The following is a 17,885-nucleotide window of genomic DNA, read 5'->3' as shown; positions in this document are numbered from 1 at the left end:
CAGTGCTGGAGATAAAGCAGTGGGAAGAGCAGAGCTCATGCTGCTGGGGGCAGAGACTAGGCAGCCAGAGGATACTCTAGAACAGCACCTCACTGGCCTGGCTTTGGGGAAGAAAGAGTGTAGCTGCTGACAAGGCAGCCCACCAGCCCTAGCAGGATGGTGACTCAGCATTCCAGTAGTGGAGAAGGACCCCCTCCCTGAGCCCAAGCCAACACTGGTGACAGAGGCAGGATACATTCCACATATTGGGGGCCCAAAAGGCTGTTGGCATCATACCCCAGAGAAGACAGGACACAGCAGTTGCCTTTCAGGCTACTTTAATAGAACCTCCCAACCCTTCAGTCAGAGTCTGAATGACCATTCATACACAGCGGCACGGACTATCAATGCCACTAGGGACCAGAGGACCCCAAATGCCATTTCTTTACAGTCCCTTGCTCATAAATACCATGGTGCCTCAGAGAGGTGGTCACCATTTCCTCATTAAAAACAGCTTCCATCAGCATGCTGGCTGTGACCCTCCCCTACTTAGGCACTAGCAGGATTCATGAAAGGCCTCTGCTCACAACTCAGCCCAGGAGGAATGCTTCCAACAGAGAACATTGGATTCTTCCAAACAGTACCTAGGCCAGTGGAACAGGCAGCACTGCAGGCGGTATTTCCCATCCAGCACTTGTCCCATGCTCTTCCTTGCTTCACAGGACAGTTGTCTGACCTCACTGGCCAAGGCCACAATAAGAAACTCAACCAAGCTTTTAAAACAAAGTAAACAACCTTTAACAGAATGAGTCAAACAACAAAAAGCCAGGAGAACAAGATTTAGGCCCAGGAACTTAAACAAAGCAGCCCTTCCCCCAGATGGGGGTGGGGGAAGCAGAGGTTTGCTCAGTGCACCTGCAGGGCTTGTTACCAATTAGCTCTGTGCTGCACAAGCCAGGGACAGTCATTAATTGCCCAGTCTAATAGCAGCAAGTTCCCCAGGCCCTCTCCAAAGAGCACTGAACATCCCCCTCTCTACCATGCTGGCAGGTGTATTTCAAAACACAAATAAAACCCAAACAGAACAGAAAAATCTTCGAGCCTGGTCAGATTCACCCAGCTGCCCAGCATGCATCCTCTATAACCTATGCAGATGGGGTCCTTCATTGCCTGGCCAGTTTAGCCTGTCCTTCTATGATGGTAAGTGGGAGTCCCCATGACACCTGCCTCCTCCCATCTCACTGGGTTAGCCCACCTGGGCACAGTCAGAGCACAGAACAAAAACACACACAAAACCAAACAGGGACTAGAAGCAGCCTCTGCTCAGTGTCCACATCCTGTAAAACCAGCTTACAAAATGTCAGCACATCAGCCCTACCCCTCCTCCCTGCAAGGGGCCCGCGACAGGAATGCAAAGTCAATGCGCCAAGCCCCAGGGGGCAGTGCATGGCTCTGTGGAAACATCCAGGCTACACCACCGGGCACCCTGTTGGGGAAGGAAAAGAGAATTAGAGCCATATGCAATACAGAGCTAAACAGTCAGAGAGACAGCCCACCCCTCCCCTTCCCAAACAGACCATTTACCCAGCCTTTCCTGCAGTTCACAGCTCCTCCTCCAACTTCAGCTCACATCAATACACTCAAGCCACTGGAGTGCTAGCACAGGAAGCCCATAACCCAGAGAGTCACTCCACTGGGTAGCATTTCACCTACCCTCCAGCAGGAGGTGTTTCACATTCCTTTGATTCCTGCTCCCTTCCTCACCCTTGCAATCCCAAAGGCAACAGGAGATATTAGCATCCCCTAACCTGGAGGGTAGGAAATGCCTCAAGCAAGGAGAGGTTTCCAAGATTAAATTAAACCTTGAAATAATTTTAATCTTCCTCCTCACTGGCTTATTTCACTTTCATTCAGAATTTCCCCCTCAGCCAGAGTCTGGGCCGTTCATGCCTGGTCTCTAACTCTACCGGAAGTGTCTCTCACATAAGGACAAAGCTGCAATGGCAGGGTTGGGCATGCAGAAGAGGACCATCTATCAACCCCTGGGGTTCCACTGGAAAGAATGTGGAAATGTTTCTATGGTTCTTTCCTAGCCCTACATAAAAGGGTCAAGACACCAGGCTGAATTTGGTCCAACAGCATCCCCATAACAGAGTTTTTAATGCCCTAGCTGTTGAGGCTGAGGGGAACAGATCCCAAGACCGCTGCAGAGCCATGCAAGGACTCACCCAAAGTTTTGAGCAGCTGCAGTGCTATGGCATTCTTGGCCTTGTCATGTCCACTCAAGCCAGACTTATCAGGTTTGATCCACATAAACCCACTGAAGGGGGATGGGTAACCTGGAATCACCACCTGATACCAGAATCGCAGCCAGCCATCAGGATTTGCTTGGACACATTTAGTCAGAAACACAGGGATTCCCAGCTGCTGCTTCTTGCACAGTGCGTTCAGGTAGTCTAACATGCAGAATGCCTGCGGCAAAGGACACGTAACAGCACCACGAGGCGTCTGGCTTGGATTGCCACTCTTGCAGCCACCAAGCTGCAAGCTTTCTGGGAAGGTTCTCTCTGAGCTGTCACGGAGTTTCTGCTTCATGTCTACTTTCAGCCAATCCACTTCAATTTCCTCTCCGTATGGGCCCAAGTTACCTATGCACAAGAGGAAGAGGGTCTCAGTTTCAGAGCATTGGTGCTCCTGGTGCTGAGAATGGGGACGGCAAATGCAAGATCCAGGCAAGAAAGCAAGAGGGAGTAAGAATGCACACAGATTCCTCCACACACAAAGGTACTGGACATAACACAGTGAGATACTACTGATAATTCTCTGCAGTTCTGGGTTGGGTTTACCCTGACAATGGCTATGGGTTACCAGATATAGGCCTAAACTAGAGAAAACCCCACTACCAAACCCATCTAGCCTGAGGGACGAGCCACAGCTCTGCTGTCATTTTCAAGCTCTCCTTTCTGCCCTGGTGATTTATACCCCAGGATAGCTGGGGCAATCACAAACAAAAGCAACATCCAAATGGACATGGAAAGGGACAAGATGGCAACCAGTGTTGTCATTTTAAGGGGATACCAGCCTGTCAGGACAAGAGAGACTTCAGTAGACCAAAAGATACATGCACCCACTACTCCCAGACTAGTGCTCAGAGAAGCCACTGCCACTTGCGGGATCTGCAACACCCCTTCCATTCTGACTCTCCTTGCCCTGGCCCGCTCCTCCTCACAGAGGTTGATTACCTTCCACTAGAGTTTTCTTGGCCATGGCTGCGGCTCGGTGGGAGTTGTATTTCAGAACTGCAAGCTGTCCCCCCTTCCGGGAGGGGCTGGGATACAGGGAAATGTTCAGGACCCCCATGGTCACCTCCTGCAACAGTGTCCACAGCTGGCCCTGCTCCACTGAGGATGCCAGGCCATCCACACACAGCTCACACTTCTCAGTGCTCCTACAAACCATGATGGGGCAGCCCTTCTGCACCTCAAAGTTGTTCAGAGCAGCAATAGCGATTTGCACACTGCGCCGATTGCTGTACTTGGCATAGGCAAAGCCACGGTTGAGACCGCTGAAGGTCATCATGAGGCGGAACTCGTACAGCTTGCCCACACTTTGGAAGAGAGGAATTAGTTTGTTTTCATAGATGTCCTGAGGGAGTTTTCCAATGAAAACCTCTGAGCCAGATGGAGGGGGCTCCCCGATCCAGCCTGCAGATACACAAAAGCCAAGCAGTAAGATTGTGAGAGACACCCAGTCTGCAACAACTGCGCTTCCCTGAAACTCAGTGCAACAAGAGGCTGTGCCACAGGGGGGCAAAGTGAACCAGGCCTCAGCTTACCTCTTATCTGCAGAAGGATCCTGGGTAGGCAATGAGCCTTGGACACCAGCTCTGCACACTGGATGGGCTGGAGCAGATCCAAAAGGGTAAAAAGAAAGGCTGTCCTGCTCAGTGGAAGAGGACGGGGAACCCTCTCAGGGGCAATAAAAATGTAAGTTTTTTTTATTTTGTTTTTTAAATTATAAGTTTTACTTTTATAAGTAAAGCTGTTTAAAATGAAATCTGATTAAATAATTGCTTAAGATATTTAAATAAAAAAAGTTAAATCCAGGAGCTATCAAAAACTTGGCATTAAAGGCTGCTTTTCTGTAGGAAGAAAGAGGTCTTCCCTCAAATCTATTTTGCTTTATAAATATGGCACAACAGGTCATGTACTGTATTAAATGTTTTATTTAAAAAAAATGCTCTTGTGTTTAATTAAGTTCCAGTTACCATCCTAACGGAGCCTGACAAATCATGAGCAAAAAGTTAATTATCTAGTAAGTAAACCATGTATCAGTCACCATTTTCTAACATACTAAAGAAAACAACATACAATTAAGACTCTGAAAATATAAAGCTCTAAAGTTGCTTAAATACATGTAGCAAAAAAGATGCATCAAATCTAGTGTCAAGACTCTACTTAGTCGTAAAGCAACATGTTTTAATGGGTGCACTAACCAATAAGACAGCACTCTTCTTTAGAAAAAAACTGAAGCAGAAATGGAAAAGTTAATTAAAATCAGTATTTAACAGAGGCTTTCACTTGGCGATTTGAAGATCAGTGATCTTCAAAGGCCTTGATTTAAAGCAATCCACCCTGTTCCCTTCACAGCACATCCTCCCTCTCGGCCACCCACCAGGCCGCTACAAGGGAACCCAGCTGCTGGGTTGGGTGCCCAGGTGTTTTAGTCTTTCGAGCCTGAACAGACCCCCCCCCCCCCAACTGTTCCAGTCTTGGGAGGTCCCATGTCATGTTCTCAAGGCACAGACCCTGTGTCTAGAACCCCTCCCGCCCCGAGAACCTTGGGCTCAGTGCTAACCCTTCAGATCCACTCCTCCCCTGCCCCCCCACATCTTAAAAATATATCCTCCTCCAGAACTCTACTTGAATTTGGTAGGGCCCTACTCATGCTTTCATGGTCCATGTTGGTAAATTTCATGGTCATGGGATTTCAAAAAAAACAAACAACCCACCAATTTGAATTGCATGGGTTCAGATATTTAAATCTGAAACATCATGGTGTCGTAAGCATGGGAGTTCTGACCCAAAATGGGATCATGGGGGGATAGCAAGGCTATTGTAGGGGGTTTCAGTATTGCCACTCTTACTTCTGTGCTGCTGCTGGAGAGCAACAGCTGCTGGCTGGGAGCTCAGCTCTGAAGTCAGTGATAGTGCCAGCAGCATAGAAGAGCTGGGTTCCTAGCTGGCTGCTGCTGAGCTTCCTGCAGCTGGAACAGGGTCCCAGAGGTTGATCTCTCCCAGCCCCATGAGTGGCCCATGCAGGGGACAAAGAAGTCCCATCTGTCCCTCCCCAGACCAGCCTGGACTAGCAGCTGGAGTCTGGTGCATGGTAGAAGCCCCAGCTGAGGCCCCCCATCCCTCCCTTTCCCCAGCTGTGGGCCAGGGTTCAGAGGTTAAGGGGCAGTGGGTTGGCTGTGTGTGTGTGGACAGGGTGACAATGCCCCCTCAACCACAGCACTCTGGGTGATTGCCCATATAACCCACCTGTAAGACCAGCCCTGCCCCCTCAAAAAGTGACAACTCCTTCATACCGTGGCAACCTCACTTCTGCGCTGCTGCTGGCTGTGGCACTTCCTTCCACGCTGGGTGCCCACTGGTTTGCCTGCCCAGCTCTGAAGGCAGCACAGAAGTAAGGGTGGCAATATCATGACCCCTCCCATCCCCACAATGGACAGATTTCACAGGGGAGACCAGATTTCGTGGTCTGTGATGTATACTTCATGCTTGTGAATTTGGAAGGGCCCCCAAGCATGAGCCTTTTCGGTACCCCTGAGGGCTCAAGTGGTAGGTGTGAATGCTTAACACATACAGACTTTGCACAGAAGTCTAACACATCCTTGATCTTTAAGAGAAAATTATTCAAATGTATAGTGTAGACATACCCTAAGACCTAAGCCAACCTCTATTAGGTCAACTTACAACCACTATAGTAATTACTGTGGTGGTGCATGTCTACACTACTCTCCTTGGGTTGGTGGTGCACATCCTCACCAGAACCTCTTCCACCGACCTAAAAGGGACAGTGTGGGCAGCTGAGACCCTAGTCTCAATTTTGCTGACAGCTCCCTGAAGGAGCCTGAGGTCCCCCCTACCCCAATTGGCTCCCCATTTCTTGCCTCCCCCATCGGCGGGACAAGGCTGCAGTGTAGATACTGACACAATTAGGTCGATGTAAGCTGCCCAATGTCAACCTAACTGTAGAGTATACCATGCCTCAGATTACAGATCATTTAGAAAGCCTCTTAGCTGCAACACCCCTCACTAGCTCACCCCGCCCTTGGCAGACCAACTCTGTTCAAGCAGCTAAGCAGGGTCCCTGGCCTCAGACTTCTACACACTGGACTGCTTCTCCTGCATGGAGACTTCCAGGCCAGCTTACCTTCTCTGTCCTTGGCTGATCCACACCCTCCTGCCAACATATTGCCTGTACATTTGTGCTCCTTTCCTAGTTTATACATCCCACCAACACCTCTTCTTTGTTCTGTGTTTGACAACTTTCAGCTCCTGCCATTCCCCCATCCCTTCAGAGACAGAGGTGGAGCACACCCAGGCCTTGTCTACATTACAGAGTTCGGTCAACATAAGCTGCCGTGCATCAACCTAGTTGTGCATGTCTATGTGTAAACTGGTCTCCCACCAATACAAGGTCTCCATTACACCAACACAGTAATATCAGCTTCCTGAGCAGCACTGAGCCATGGTTGACATACAGAGGTTGACAGCGCGAGTGTAGACCCTGCATTACCTATGTAGACCCTAACAGTCCTCCAGCAGGTGTCCCACAATGCCTGACACATTCAACTGTCAACTCCACTGCCCAGGACTCAGACTAGAAGCCACTCCCACCTTTGAAGTCCCACAAATTTTTGAAGTGCCTTTTCCTGACTGTCCAGATTGGCAAGCACACCCAGAAGATCTCCATTGCTGTGTGCAGCTGACCGGCTGGTCATAGACTCCAGCCACGCTCGAGCCTGGAGTGGACAGGAGATATCGGAACTCCTGTGCTTGTGGGGAGAAAAGGCTGTGCAGGCATAGCTTCAATCCAGCTGTAGAAACATGGACACTTATGAGCAGGTAGCACAGGACAAGGAGAATGACAGGGATCAGCAGCAGTGCCACATGAAAGCAAAGGAACTGAGTCAGGCATGTCAGAAGCCAGAGAGGCCAATGGTCAATCTGGTTTTATCTGAAGCCAGACATGACTTGTACCTGCTGATATTAGGGGAGGGAGGGGGTGGGTTGGGGGTTGACATAAGCATCCCATGTGTCACCTCTGGGAGGAACCTTGCAGCCCCATGTCCCTGAGCCAGAGCAGCCAATCCCACAGCTCCTGGAGGGCTGGAGCCACAGGTATGGCGAGCATGTGCCTCTGAGCTGGGCTCATCGCCTTTGGAAACTCACAGCACCACAGTGTCTTCCAAGAGCTCCTGTACCCTTATGGACACCTCAGCAGGAGGAGGGGGTTGCAGGCAGTGCCCCAAACTCAGGGTGAGCAGAGGAAGCACCTAATATCTTCCCTAGCAAACCCCCCCCCCCCCCATCCAGGGTCACCACACTCCCTACATGACAGTTACCTGCAGTTGGGGGACACTGTCCTTCTCCCATTGCACCTCTCTCCACCCCCACTCCTGGGCATATTTCATGCTCACTCAGCCTCTGTCCCCAGCAGCTGGACCCAGGCTGGGAACAGAGAGGCTGAGATGGAGTTGCTTCTCCCATTGGCTGAGGGTGGCTGCTCAAGGTAGCTGGGGAAGCGGCAGCAGCCCACCTCCTCCGCTCCCACCCTGGCCCAGTTGCTAGGGACAAAGGCCAATTTGGAAATATGCTGGGGGGGTGGGGGGAAGGGGCAGCACACCTCTCCTATTACTTGCCCCCCCATCCCCAGCATCCAGGTTTGGGCCACTGCTGCCTCCCCCAGCTGGGCTTTCCAAGGCAGCAGCTATGCCTCAGAGTGGCCACCTTCACCTGGTGTGCAAAATGGCTCCATCCTGCCCCCTCTGCTCCCTGCCAGGGCCCAGCTGCCAGTGAGAGGGGCCAATTGAGCCAGAAACATGCCAAGGAGAGGCACAGCAGCAGGACAGAACCCTTGTCCCACTGGCAGGACAAGCAGAGTGCGCAGCTCGGCGCCAGGGTCATCCTTACTCATACGAAAACTACATAGCTGTGTAGGGCACCAGGAAATTTGGGGCAATTTGGTGCCCCAAATTTCCTGGTGCCCTACGCAGCCGTATGCTGCTCCAGCAGCCAGCCCAATCCCCTGGCTAGGAAAGCTGCCCCACTCCACCCCTTCCCCACAGCCCCACCCCCACCGCTTCCCACCTTGCTCCACCCCAGCCCTGCCCTCACTCCACCCCTTGCCCAAATCCCACACCATCCCTTCCCCTGAGCTACATGACAGGGGCCTGCAGCAGGGGTCAGACATGCCCTGCAAGGCATGCCCCCAACCCCAGCCTGCTCCCAGCCATGCCACTGGTGAGTGCTGGAGGATAGTCCCTCCCTGCCCACCAAGTCTGGGAGCCCAGGGAGCTGAGCAGAGCAGGCTGAGACCAGGTCACTCCACTTCCCGCCACCCTGTGAGTACGGAATCAGGCCCATCCTGCAATCACCAGGTGACAGGAAGTGGAATGATCTAGCCCTAACCCACTATGCCGGTTCGTGATGGGGGGGCAGTTTCCCCCCTGCCCCCAAAGACCTTGGGGGCAGGCCCCCCACAGAGGCCTGTGGATAAATGTAAAGTAATGCACATTGGGAAAAAATAACCCCAACTATACATACAGTATGATGGGGGCTAATTTAGTTACAACTAATCAGGAAAAAGATCGTGGATAGTTCTCTGAAGATGTCCACGCAGTGTGCAGCGGCAGTCAAAAAAGCAAACAAGAGGTTAGGAATTGTTAAAAAAGGGATAGAGAATAAGACTGAGAATATCTTATTGCCCTTATATAAATCCATGGTACATCCACATCTTGAATACTGCATACAGATGTGGTCTCCTCACCTCAAAAAAAGATATACTGGCACTAGAAAAGGTTCAGAAAAGGGCAACTAAAATGATTAAGGTTTGAACAGTCCCCCATATGAGGAGAGATTAAGAGAGCTAGGGCTTTTCAACTTGAAGGGGAGACTAAGGAGGTATGACAGAGGTATAAAATGAGAGTGGTGGTGGAAAAGTGAATAAGGAAAAGTTGTTTACTGTTCTCATAATGTAAGAACTAGGGTCACCAAATGAAATTAATGGGCAGCATTAAGCAATAAGAGGAAGTCTCTTCTCACACAGCGCACAGTCACATGTGAACTCCTTGCTCACTTCACACAGATCACCAAGAACACAACAGCATTTAAAAGAGAAATGGATAAATTCATGGAGGTGAAGTCCATTAATGGCTATAAGCCAGGCTGGGTAAGGAATGGTGTCCCCTAGCCTCTGTTTGTCAGAGAGTGGAGATGGATGGCAAGAGAGAGATCACTTGATCATTACCTGTTAGGTTCACTCCCTCTGGGGCACCTGGCATTGGTCACTGTCGTAGACAGGATACTGGGCTATGGACCTTTGGTCTGACCCAGTACGGCCGTTCTTATGTAAATCACACAGTTCCTCATCAGGAACCTTATCTAGGTTTTCCATTCATTGCTACCCACTACAGAGTTGTAAACGGATTCAGCAGTTTGGAACCAGTAGAGTGACTGTATTTCCATGCCTAAAGCAACTGAAAAAGCTGTCTACATACCTGGGGGAGGGCCTCCATACTTCCTCTGACCATTGACCTGCACCAGTTCAATGCCAGTCTCCTTCACCCAGGCCAACAGGGCTGTTTTATTGTTCTGATTGATGGCATCACTCCACATCTGTCAAGGAACCAGACAGACACTTTATCCAAAGTCCCAGTGGTTATTTCTGACTTCACAGATGAGGCCTTCAAAGGAAGTGCATTAGCAGTGACCCTATCCCACCAGTAGACAGACACTCATTTACAACTCTTCTCCAAAAAACCACCACCAACTGGTATGTAAAACTTTAGACTGCACTTTCTTATTCTCCAGGGTCAGAGAACATGTGACAAGACTCCTTACATCACAGAGACCTCCAGTGGCTCTACTCAGTCAAGGTTCACCTACTTGGTCTGGTTAAATGGAGCCATGGTAGATCCTGTTTTGCAGCGAGCCTCATCAACTCACTCCCACCCAGTCCATGGTGATGAGGACCTATGAAGCTCCCAGGCTGCAGAAGGTTTTCAAGAGAAAAACCTCAGTATTAGAGAAAAACTAAAGAGTAATACATAAAAAGGTGCAGCAAGCACTCAGACTGCCACCAACTCAGACTGATGCTAAGACAGGACATACATCTGGAACATGATGCCAGAGAGATTACCATACTACTGTGAGACTCATGCCAATTAGAAGCTGCATTTTATAAGACTTAAGTTGCAACTCAGCTGTAGAGAACAGACTGGAGAAGTATTGGTAAAGTGGCAGCTCCCATACCCCACCCAAAGAGACATCAGCATCTTTCCTGGGTATGGAGATACCAGGAAACAAGGAGTTCTTAAAACCTTTCCTACATGGGACCATTGGATCAGTTTCACTCAGTTTTTTTTTTTAAACCACTTTAATTAAAGTGGTGCAAACCCCTGTGCAGAGGCTCTTATTCTGGTTTCAAAACAAGCATGTTTTGATTTAGCTTAAGGTAATCAGAAGTCAGTTTAACTTGCATTGAAATAAGTGCATCCACACAGGGGTCTGCACTAGTTTAACTAGACTGGGTTAGCAGTCACCCTTTACATTAACACAGTGCAGCTTTCCACTGTAGGCAAGCATTTTAGAGACTGCCCTCAAGACACAACAGTAGTTTCTACAGCTAGTACGTAATTTAGTTGTACTGTTTTACTAAAGCAGGAAAAAAATCCTTCCAGAAGGTAAAGATTAGAGAGCAAGAAAGTGATTGGCCCTAAACTCCCTAGTTCTCTAAACCAGCAACAATGCTCCCTCCAACATGCCAGGGCACTCACAGGGGCTCAACACAACATGAAAAGGCAGAGATGGCCATAATGCATGTTAAGATTTTAAGTCACCCCAGTGACTTAAAAGACGGGCTTCCTCCCCAGTTTGGGTTGTCATTATTGGGCTCTAAAAGAATGTCTTATGAAGATGGGTTTTCGCCACTAATCTGGGAATGCAACACCCTGCCACTAAAGCTAAGCAACTTGCATCTCTTGAGGAGAAACATGGTCTGGCTGCAACAGCCAGCTTAACAGAGTGGTAGCTGAGCAGTTCTGGAAATGGGTGTCAGCCAGAACAGGCAGTGGGGGTGTCAGCCAGAACTATTAACACACAACAGATAGTGCCAGGGCAGCCTAAACAGACTGACATTTACAAATAATGAAAACCAAAATTTGTAGCTAAATCCTGGGGAGAGTTAAATTATTTATCCCTGACTGTTTGCAGGGCTGGTGCAAGGATATTTTGCGCCCTAGACAAAACTTCCATCTTTCGCCCTTCTGCCCCCCGTAACATTGGTTCATTGAGGGGCAAATCCCAATGAGCCTTTATAGATGCCAGGGGCGAGCCATGCTCAAGGGCTGCTCCCCAGACCAGGTTCTCCCCCTCCCTGAACTCCCCTGGTGAGTGCACAGCCCCCCTGCGAGTCCTTCCCACCCCACCGGCCCCCATCCCAAGTCCACTCACTGGCTTTGCCGGACTTGGGCCACTGCAGCACATGAATGCGGGCAGAAGCCCCCATGCTCGGGATCTGCGGCTCCCGGGAGTGTGAGCCACCGCCGCCCCTCCTGCTCAGGGCCCTGCGCCCGGCAGCATCCGCAGCAGCCTACAGGAGTCCCCCAGGGAGGCACCAGGCCACAGCCTGGGCAGGAGGTGCAGCTGCTCCCCGCTAGCAGTGCTGCTGCCTTTGCAGGGCTTCTGCCCCCCTGCGCCAGCTCTTTCATGGCTGGGGCTTCCTGCTGCTGCAAGCAGGATCCTCTGGCTCTCCAGTGCCTCTGGAAGGCAGCTTCTTCCTGCCGGGCCAGGGCACCGCTTTTTGGTGCCCCCATGGCCATCCTTAGGATTTATGGGGCCCTAAGCAGTATTATTAAACTGGTGCCCATATGCCTGACAGTAGCCTGGCAGGGGCGGAGGGACAAGGCAAAAACAAGACGACACCCAGCCCACGGTGGCAGAGAGTCATAGTTCCCCACAGAGACCCCTGTGGGACATGCAGAAGGTACCTAATTAAAAGCGTTAAACTTGGGAATAAAAAAGTCAATCACAGGTTTTTTTTGATATGCCCTGAGGTTTGTCAGACATTTATTTGCAAAAACTTTGTAGTAAGGGTGAGTCAGCTGTCTTGCTAAATACAACATTCAGTATTATGGAATACATGATGCAGCTCTTCTTTGTTTTACATTTTCTTAATCAGTAGATAAACTGATTTTATATTTTAAATGTACTCTTTAATGCACTCATTCCAGATTACTGCATATTTAACTCACTGAAACAGACATTATTTTAAATTGATCAGTCACGAGGTTTAGTGTGTTCATAACAATGGTCATTGCTTTTAGAAAAAGGGAACACTAATTTACTGTGTGATCTCCATAACAATACACGTTTATGACATTTTACCAACTTTAAAAAAATATGTTCCCAAACAGGTAGGCATAACAAAGGATTTTATATCTTACTAAGGTATTGATTTTGCTTAAAATGAGTTCATCCAACAGTCGGAAGTAAAGAAAGGGAAACTCTTTGTCCAGCTATCTAGAAGCAAAGGGCTGTTGCTTCCTTCAGTGGGGGTGAGGTGGGGGGAATAGGGGGAAGGGGTGAAAAGAGAAATGGATAGACAGAAAGGACAGGAAGACTTTGGACGTAAGTTTTTTTTTACTACAGTAATTAAAATGTGTATTTTACTTAAGGGTGGTCTTTTGAAGACTTTATTTAAAAAAAAAAACATATGTCTGAAGATCCCAGCAGTTAAGGCTAAAGATACTTGTGCATCTAAAACTCTATGCAAGGATCTTTTTTTAGAGATGCGATTTTACAATCTTCACCAACTCACTAATTTACTAAGGTCCTGTAGACTGATATGTTCTGAGTAAATATTACAGTTGTGCACAACTGTTTGTCAGTACTTTTAAGAAACGGACAGTAGATACCCAGGGGTTGGCAAATACCTGCTAAATGTCTTCATCACCCCTTGAATGGCTCTTTAACAGTCTGAGTGTTGTGCTAATAGCTCTGGCAGGCTGGAGACCTTCTCCTCTTTTAACTACTAGATCCCCTTCCCAGGAAGCCTCAGAGCCTGCAGGAAGGGTCAGAATAGGAACAGGAACACCAGTAGGGTGGCCACTAAGACCCAGTCATGCTCCAAGTTTTCAGGTGCCCTACCCAGTTGCCTATGCCTAAGGACAGCCCTGGGCGCCCCTAACCACTTGCTGCCTTAGGCCACTACCTAGTTCACTAGTGGTTGCACCAGCCCTGATTGTTTGGAGGCTCCAAGCCTTTGAGGGATCAGTAGCACAGGCACCGATTTCCAGACCCCACCCCACCTCTTCCTGGCGTTCCACCCACTCCCCTGCTCCTCCTCAGGGGACGGGCATCGTCTGACACCTCCTCGCTGGTCTCCCACCTCGGGGCTCACACAAACCTCCGGGCTCCTCCATGCTGACAAGGACGCCACCCCAGCCTCTTAGGACCCATGGGTGCCGTGGGAAGAAAAGGTCGCAGAGGGGATCCAAGTTCATTAACGCTCCCGGACCCTGGTGCGTTCTCCTCTCTGCAAAGCGCCTGCTTAGGGGAGTCTCCAGGGAGGGAGTTCGGCCCCTTGGCAAGACCCGCAGCAAAACGGGCCGGAACCGGCCGCAAGGCTCCGCCGGGCCCCTGAACCTGGCACTCGCCATCCAGGGCCAGTTCGCAAAGCCGATGCCGATTCTGTCGCTTCCAAGCGGGGCAGCGCCGGGGAGCCCTCGAGCGACCACCCCAAAGCACGATGACAACAACCCCGCACAGCCCTCCTAGCCGGCGCCCCCAGCTCCAGAAGGAGCCGGGAAGCCTCGCCCTGCCGGAGGAGCCGCTCACAGCAAAGTTCGCTCCGCGGCCAGCAGACGGGACGGGACAGGACAGACCCCTGGGGCAGGGAACTGCTGAGCCCCGCTCCAGGAGCCCTGTGCCGGCACAAGGCGCCGCAACAGCCAAAGGGGCTGCGCTGCCTGAGGACGCTGCAGGTTTCTCGTGCCCTCGGGTGGGAAGCAGGAGGCGGCCGGAGCTACCCAGGGCTCCCAGGACCACGTGTTCGGCACCAGAGCCCAGGTGCCCTCGCTCCCGTCGCCATGCGCCCAGGCGGGCCCCTGCAGGGGAAAGCCGGGGCAAAGCCCCGGGGTGCTCACCTGCGCCTCCAGCGCCCCCTCCATGCTTCACCAGCCAAACCCTTCAGTGGGGCAGCTGCGCCGGCCGCCCCTTTATACCCGCCCCAGGCCTGGAAGCTTCCAGTGGCCCCGCTCGGGGCTCGCTCATTGGGCGCTGGCTGGGCGCACCCCGCCCTCTAGCTGCAGGGTGGAGCTGGCCTCGCTCCGGCACCCAGGGCGAAGCGGCTGAGTTGAAGTTGCTGCTCGGGGCATCGCTACGAAGTTACAGCCCAAAGGGGCCTGCGGAGGGGGTCGCTGCTCCCAGCAGCTCTTGCGCCAGGTCTGCCGGCAGGGGCTACGCCGGCAATCTCCCCGTAGAAGGGGCGGGAGCCCCAGCGGATCCCCCCATGTGCAGCAGCTAGGCGGATAGTACCTGCCTCTTCTTCCTATTCCAGAGCACTGAAGGAGGGTTATGCAGAGAACCCCCCCCCCCTTCCCCATTAGGTCCCTTACTGTGCCGACACTCACACTAATGAGAAAGACCACGAGAAATAATGGCTGCAGAAACCCCCAACTACTAGCCCACTGCCCTGGCAGCCACAGGCCCAGCTACTGCCAAACCTTGAGGGCTTGATGCTGTTAAGATGCAGAATAACATAAGGGAACCGAAGAGGAATGGAGACTGCTCAAGAACCAGCGCTGTCTTAGCGACAATGAAATGTCCGTGCATTTGCTAGCAGGGTCAGAGAAAAGCAAGATGTTTTGGTGCGGTTTGTGAGCTGCTCTATGTGAACACAACTAGTAAAGTGTTTTTTGCAGACCCTTACAGCTAGGTATTCACAACCAGCTTCTCCAGAAAATAAAGCATTTACCAGAGCCAGTCAAACCCACCCCGTTCTGATTTGTCAGGGAAAGTGGCTCATGGAGAAATACATTTCTTCATTACTTTTCTCCCAAAATTAATATAGCCTCTTCCAGCCCTATCCAACACAACACAACCCAGCACAGCTTTGGTTTGTTCAGAAGAAGCTTTAAAGGAAAACTGCAGTGATCAGTTGTAGCACCTTGAAATTAGGTATTAAATCAGAGGTGCCCTTTGAAGTCAGTGGAAGTTTTGTGACAAAGAAAAGTGTTAGGGTTGGATCCTGTTCTATTTGTTTAGGAACCTTAGTCCTAAACACCACCAGTTATCTCAGTGAAAACTCCCATATACTGATACTCTAATAAGAATGAAGGTGTTCCTGACAGTATGACTTTAATAATTCACCACCCATTTAAATGCATGAGAAAGTAGCAACTGCAATTTTCATTCTTGGTCATTGGAAAGCAGTTGCCAGTTCCTACATTTAAAAAAATGTGCTAAGCGTAACCACTTTTACCTTTAAAGAAAAATAGGAGCTGCTTTCTCATTAATTTAAGCAATATATGGCTTTTGAGTTTTACTTTTAAGTATAGAATCATGACAGTCTGCTGAAAATTCACCATTTGTTTTAAAGTGATTTAGGTTACATTTCAATGCATGCAGCTTTCTAATATTTCCAAAAATGTTTCTAATATTAGATATTAGATACTATTCCAAAAATATATTTAATATTTCCAAAAAGCCCAGATCATTAGGTATATCCAACTTCCATTAAATTTTGACAGGACTGGGACAAATTTGAAAATTCCAGCCTTGGACAAAAACGTGTAATTAGCATTAGGGTTTAAAACAGAAGAAGGGGAGTTGTTAAGACTTAATATTGTAGCTGTTTTATAGAATAATCTTGAGAGAGAATATTTGGGACGAAGGTTAGGTGAATGGTCTCAGAAGTAAATAATTTCACATTCTGCAAGCCTGAAGGGGTGTACAGGGGGTAGAAATGTCTAACGTTTAGACAGGCTATAGCAGGGGTGGACTAACTTTTTGGCCTGAGGGCCACATCTAGACATAGCAGCAAAGAGTCCTGTGGCACCTTATAGACTAACGGACGTTTTGGAGCATGAGCTTTTGTGGGTGAATACCCACTTTGTCAGATGCGGCATAGAAATTGTATGGCAGACTGTGATGCTCACAAAATTGGGGTTGGGGTGCAGGACAGGGTGAGGGCTCTGGTTGTGGGTGTGGGCTCCAGGGTGGGGCTAGAAATGAGTTCAGGGTGTGGGAGGGGGTTCTGGGTTGAGGGAGTGGGGTGCAGGCTTGGTGGGCCTGGAGATGAGAGGTTTGGGGTGCAAGAGGGTGCTCCGGGCTGGGACTGAGGAATTTGGAGGGCAGGGAGGGTCAGAGCATGAGGAGAAGCTCAGGGGTGCAGGCTCCAAGTGGCACTTACTTCAAGCGGATCCCAGAAGCAGCGGCATGTCCCTCCTCTGTCTCCTACATGGAGGTGCAGCCAGGCAGCTCTGCACACTGCCCCATCCGCAGGCATCCCCTGCAGCTCCAATTGGAGCAAAGGAGGGGGCCATTGGAGAGTGTATGAGCTGGAGCGGGGCCATGCCGTGGCTTCCAGGAGCCGCATGGTATGACCCCTGACCCTGCGTCCCAGCTGGAGCACCAGAGAGGGGCAAGCCCCAGACCCCACTCCCCAGCAGGACCTTGCAGGCCAACTTAAAATGGTTCATGGGCTGTAGTTTGCCCACCTCTGGACTATAGTATAGTTCTTATGGCACCAAAATAGTAGAGGAAGAAGAGCTGATAAACCCTACTTACTATTAAACTTAGCCCAATAGGCAGCAGCCGAAGCAAAAGTGTCTAAAAAGATGTTGAGGTTTTTGCAGGGGAGTTCATTGTGAGAGCTCAAGAAGATTATCAAGTGATACAAAGCACTGAAAAAAGAGTTTTTGGAGTAATTTGGGCAGCATAGAGCATCTAAAATGGGTAGGCAACCTATGATGGGACACATGCCAAAGGCTGCACGCAAGCTGATTTTCAATGGCACTCACGCTGCCCAGGTCCTGGCCACCAGTCCGAGGGGCTCTGCATTTTAATTTAAATTTTAAATGAAGCTTCTTAAACATTTAAAAAACCTTATTTACTTTACGTACAACAACAGTTTAGTTATATATTATAGACTTATAGAAAGAGACCTTCTAAAAGCGTTAAAATGTATTACTGGCACGTGAAACCTTAGAGTGAATAAATGAAGACTCGGCACAGCACTTCTGAAAGATTGCTGACCCCTGATCTAAAATAATGAGACAGATAAAACTGAGATTATTTAGTTCTGAGAAAAGGCAGTTAAGAGGGAGCTGACTGTAATACATCAGCGAGCTAAGGGTTATCCTCCAATTAAACTGAATGTGTCTGAGGTCACTGGGTAAACCAGAACTAGGGGGCACAAATTTAAAGGGTCCCATGTAAACCAAATTTAAGTAGGGATTATTTTACAGACTGGTGAAGAGAAAACAATGGAGGTGATGTAATCAAGCCTAATGCATTTAAACCACAATGGGAGGAGTCTATGGAATTTTATACATTAAAGGGGGGATTAGGAGCAACCTGCTGCCCTTCACAGGGATTTTAGTTGATTATGATGGC

At 49.7% G+C, this 17,885-nt stretch overlaps 1 protein-coding gene across 1 annotated transcript; it reads right to left on the bottom strand.

Moving 5' to 3' along the window:
• Positions 1–300: 300 nt before the first annotated feature.
• On the bottom strand, positions 301–9,939 carry DND1 (DND microRNA-mediated repression inhibitor 1). Its single transcript, XM_032801745.2, has 4 exons — positions 9,767–9,939; positions 3,222–3,683; positions 2,208–2,627; positions 301–1,465 (listed from the first exon to the last, which is right to left on the bottom strand). Exons 1-4 carry the CDS (start codon positions 9,882–9,884, stop codon positions 1,449–1,451), a joined length of 1,017 nt encoding a protein of 338 aa, XP_032657636.1. The 5' UTR covers positions 9,885–9,939; the 3' UTR covers positions 301–1,448.
• Between the last annotated feature and the right edge of the window lie 7,946 nt (positions 9,940–17,885).

Source organism: Chelonoidis abingdonii, chromosome 7 (assembly GCF_003597395.2).
Source record: "Chelonoidis abingdonii isolate Lonesome George chromosome 7, CheloAbing_2.0, whole genome shotgun sequence".
NCBI classification, from domain to species: domain Eukaryota; kingdom Metazoa; phylum Chordata; order Testudines; family Testudinidae; genus Chelonoidis; species Chelonoidis abingdonii.
Note: the sequence above shows the minus strand (reverse complement) of the source record. Positions and strands in the feature narration are given on the sequence as shown.

Excerpts from the sequence above, each read along its gene's own strand:
- DND1 (XM_032801745.2), bottom strand. The coding sequence starts at position 9,884 with ATGTGGAGTGATGCCATCAATCAGAACAATAAAACAGCCCTGTTGGCC. Across the intron at positions 3,684-9,766 it reads GTATGGAGGCCCTCCCCCAG|GCTGGATCGGGGAGCCCCCT; the intron begins GTATGTAGACAG and ends GTGTATCTGCAG. Across the intron at positions 2,628-3,221 it reads CAAGAAAACTCTAGTGGAAG|GTAACTTGGGCCCATACGGA; the intron begins GTAATCAACCTC and ends TCTTGTGCATAG.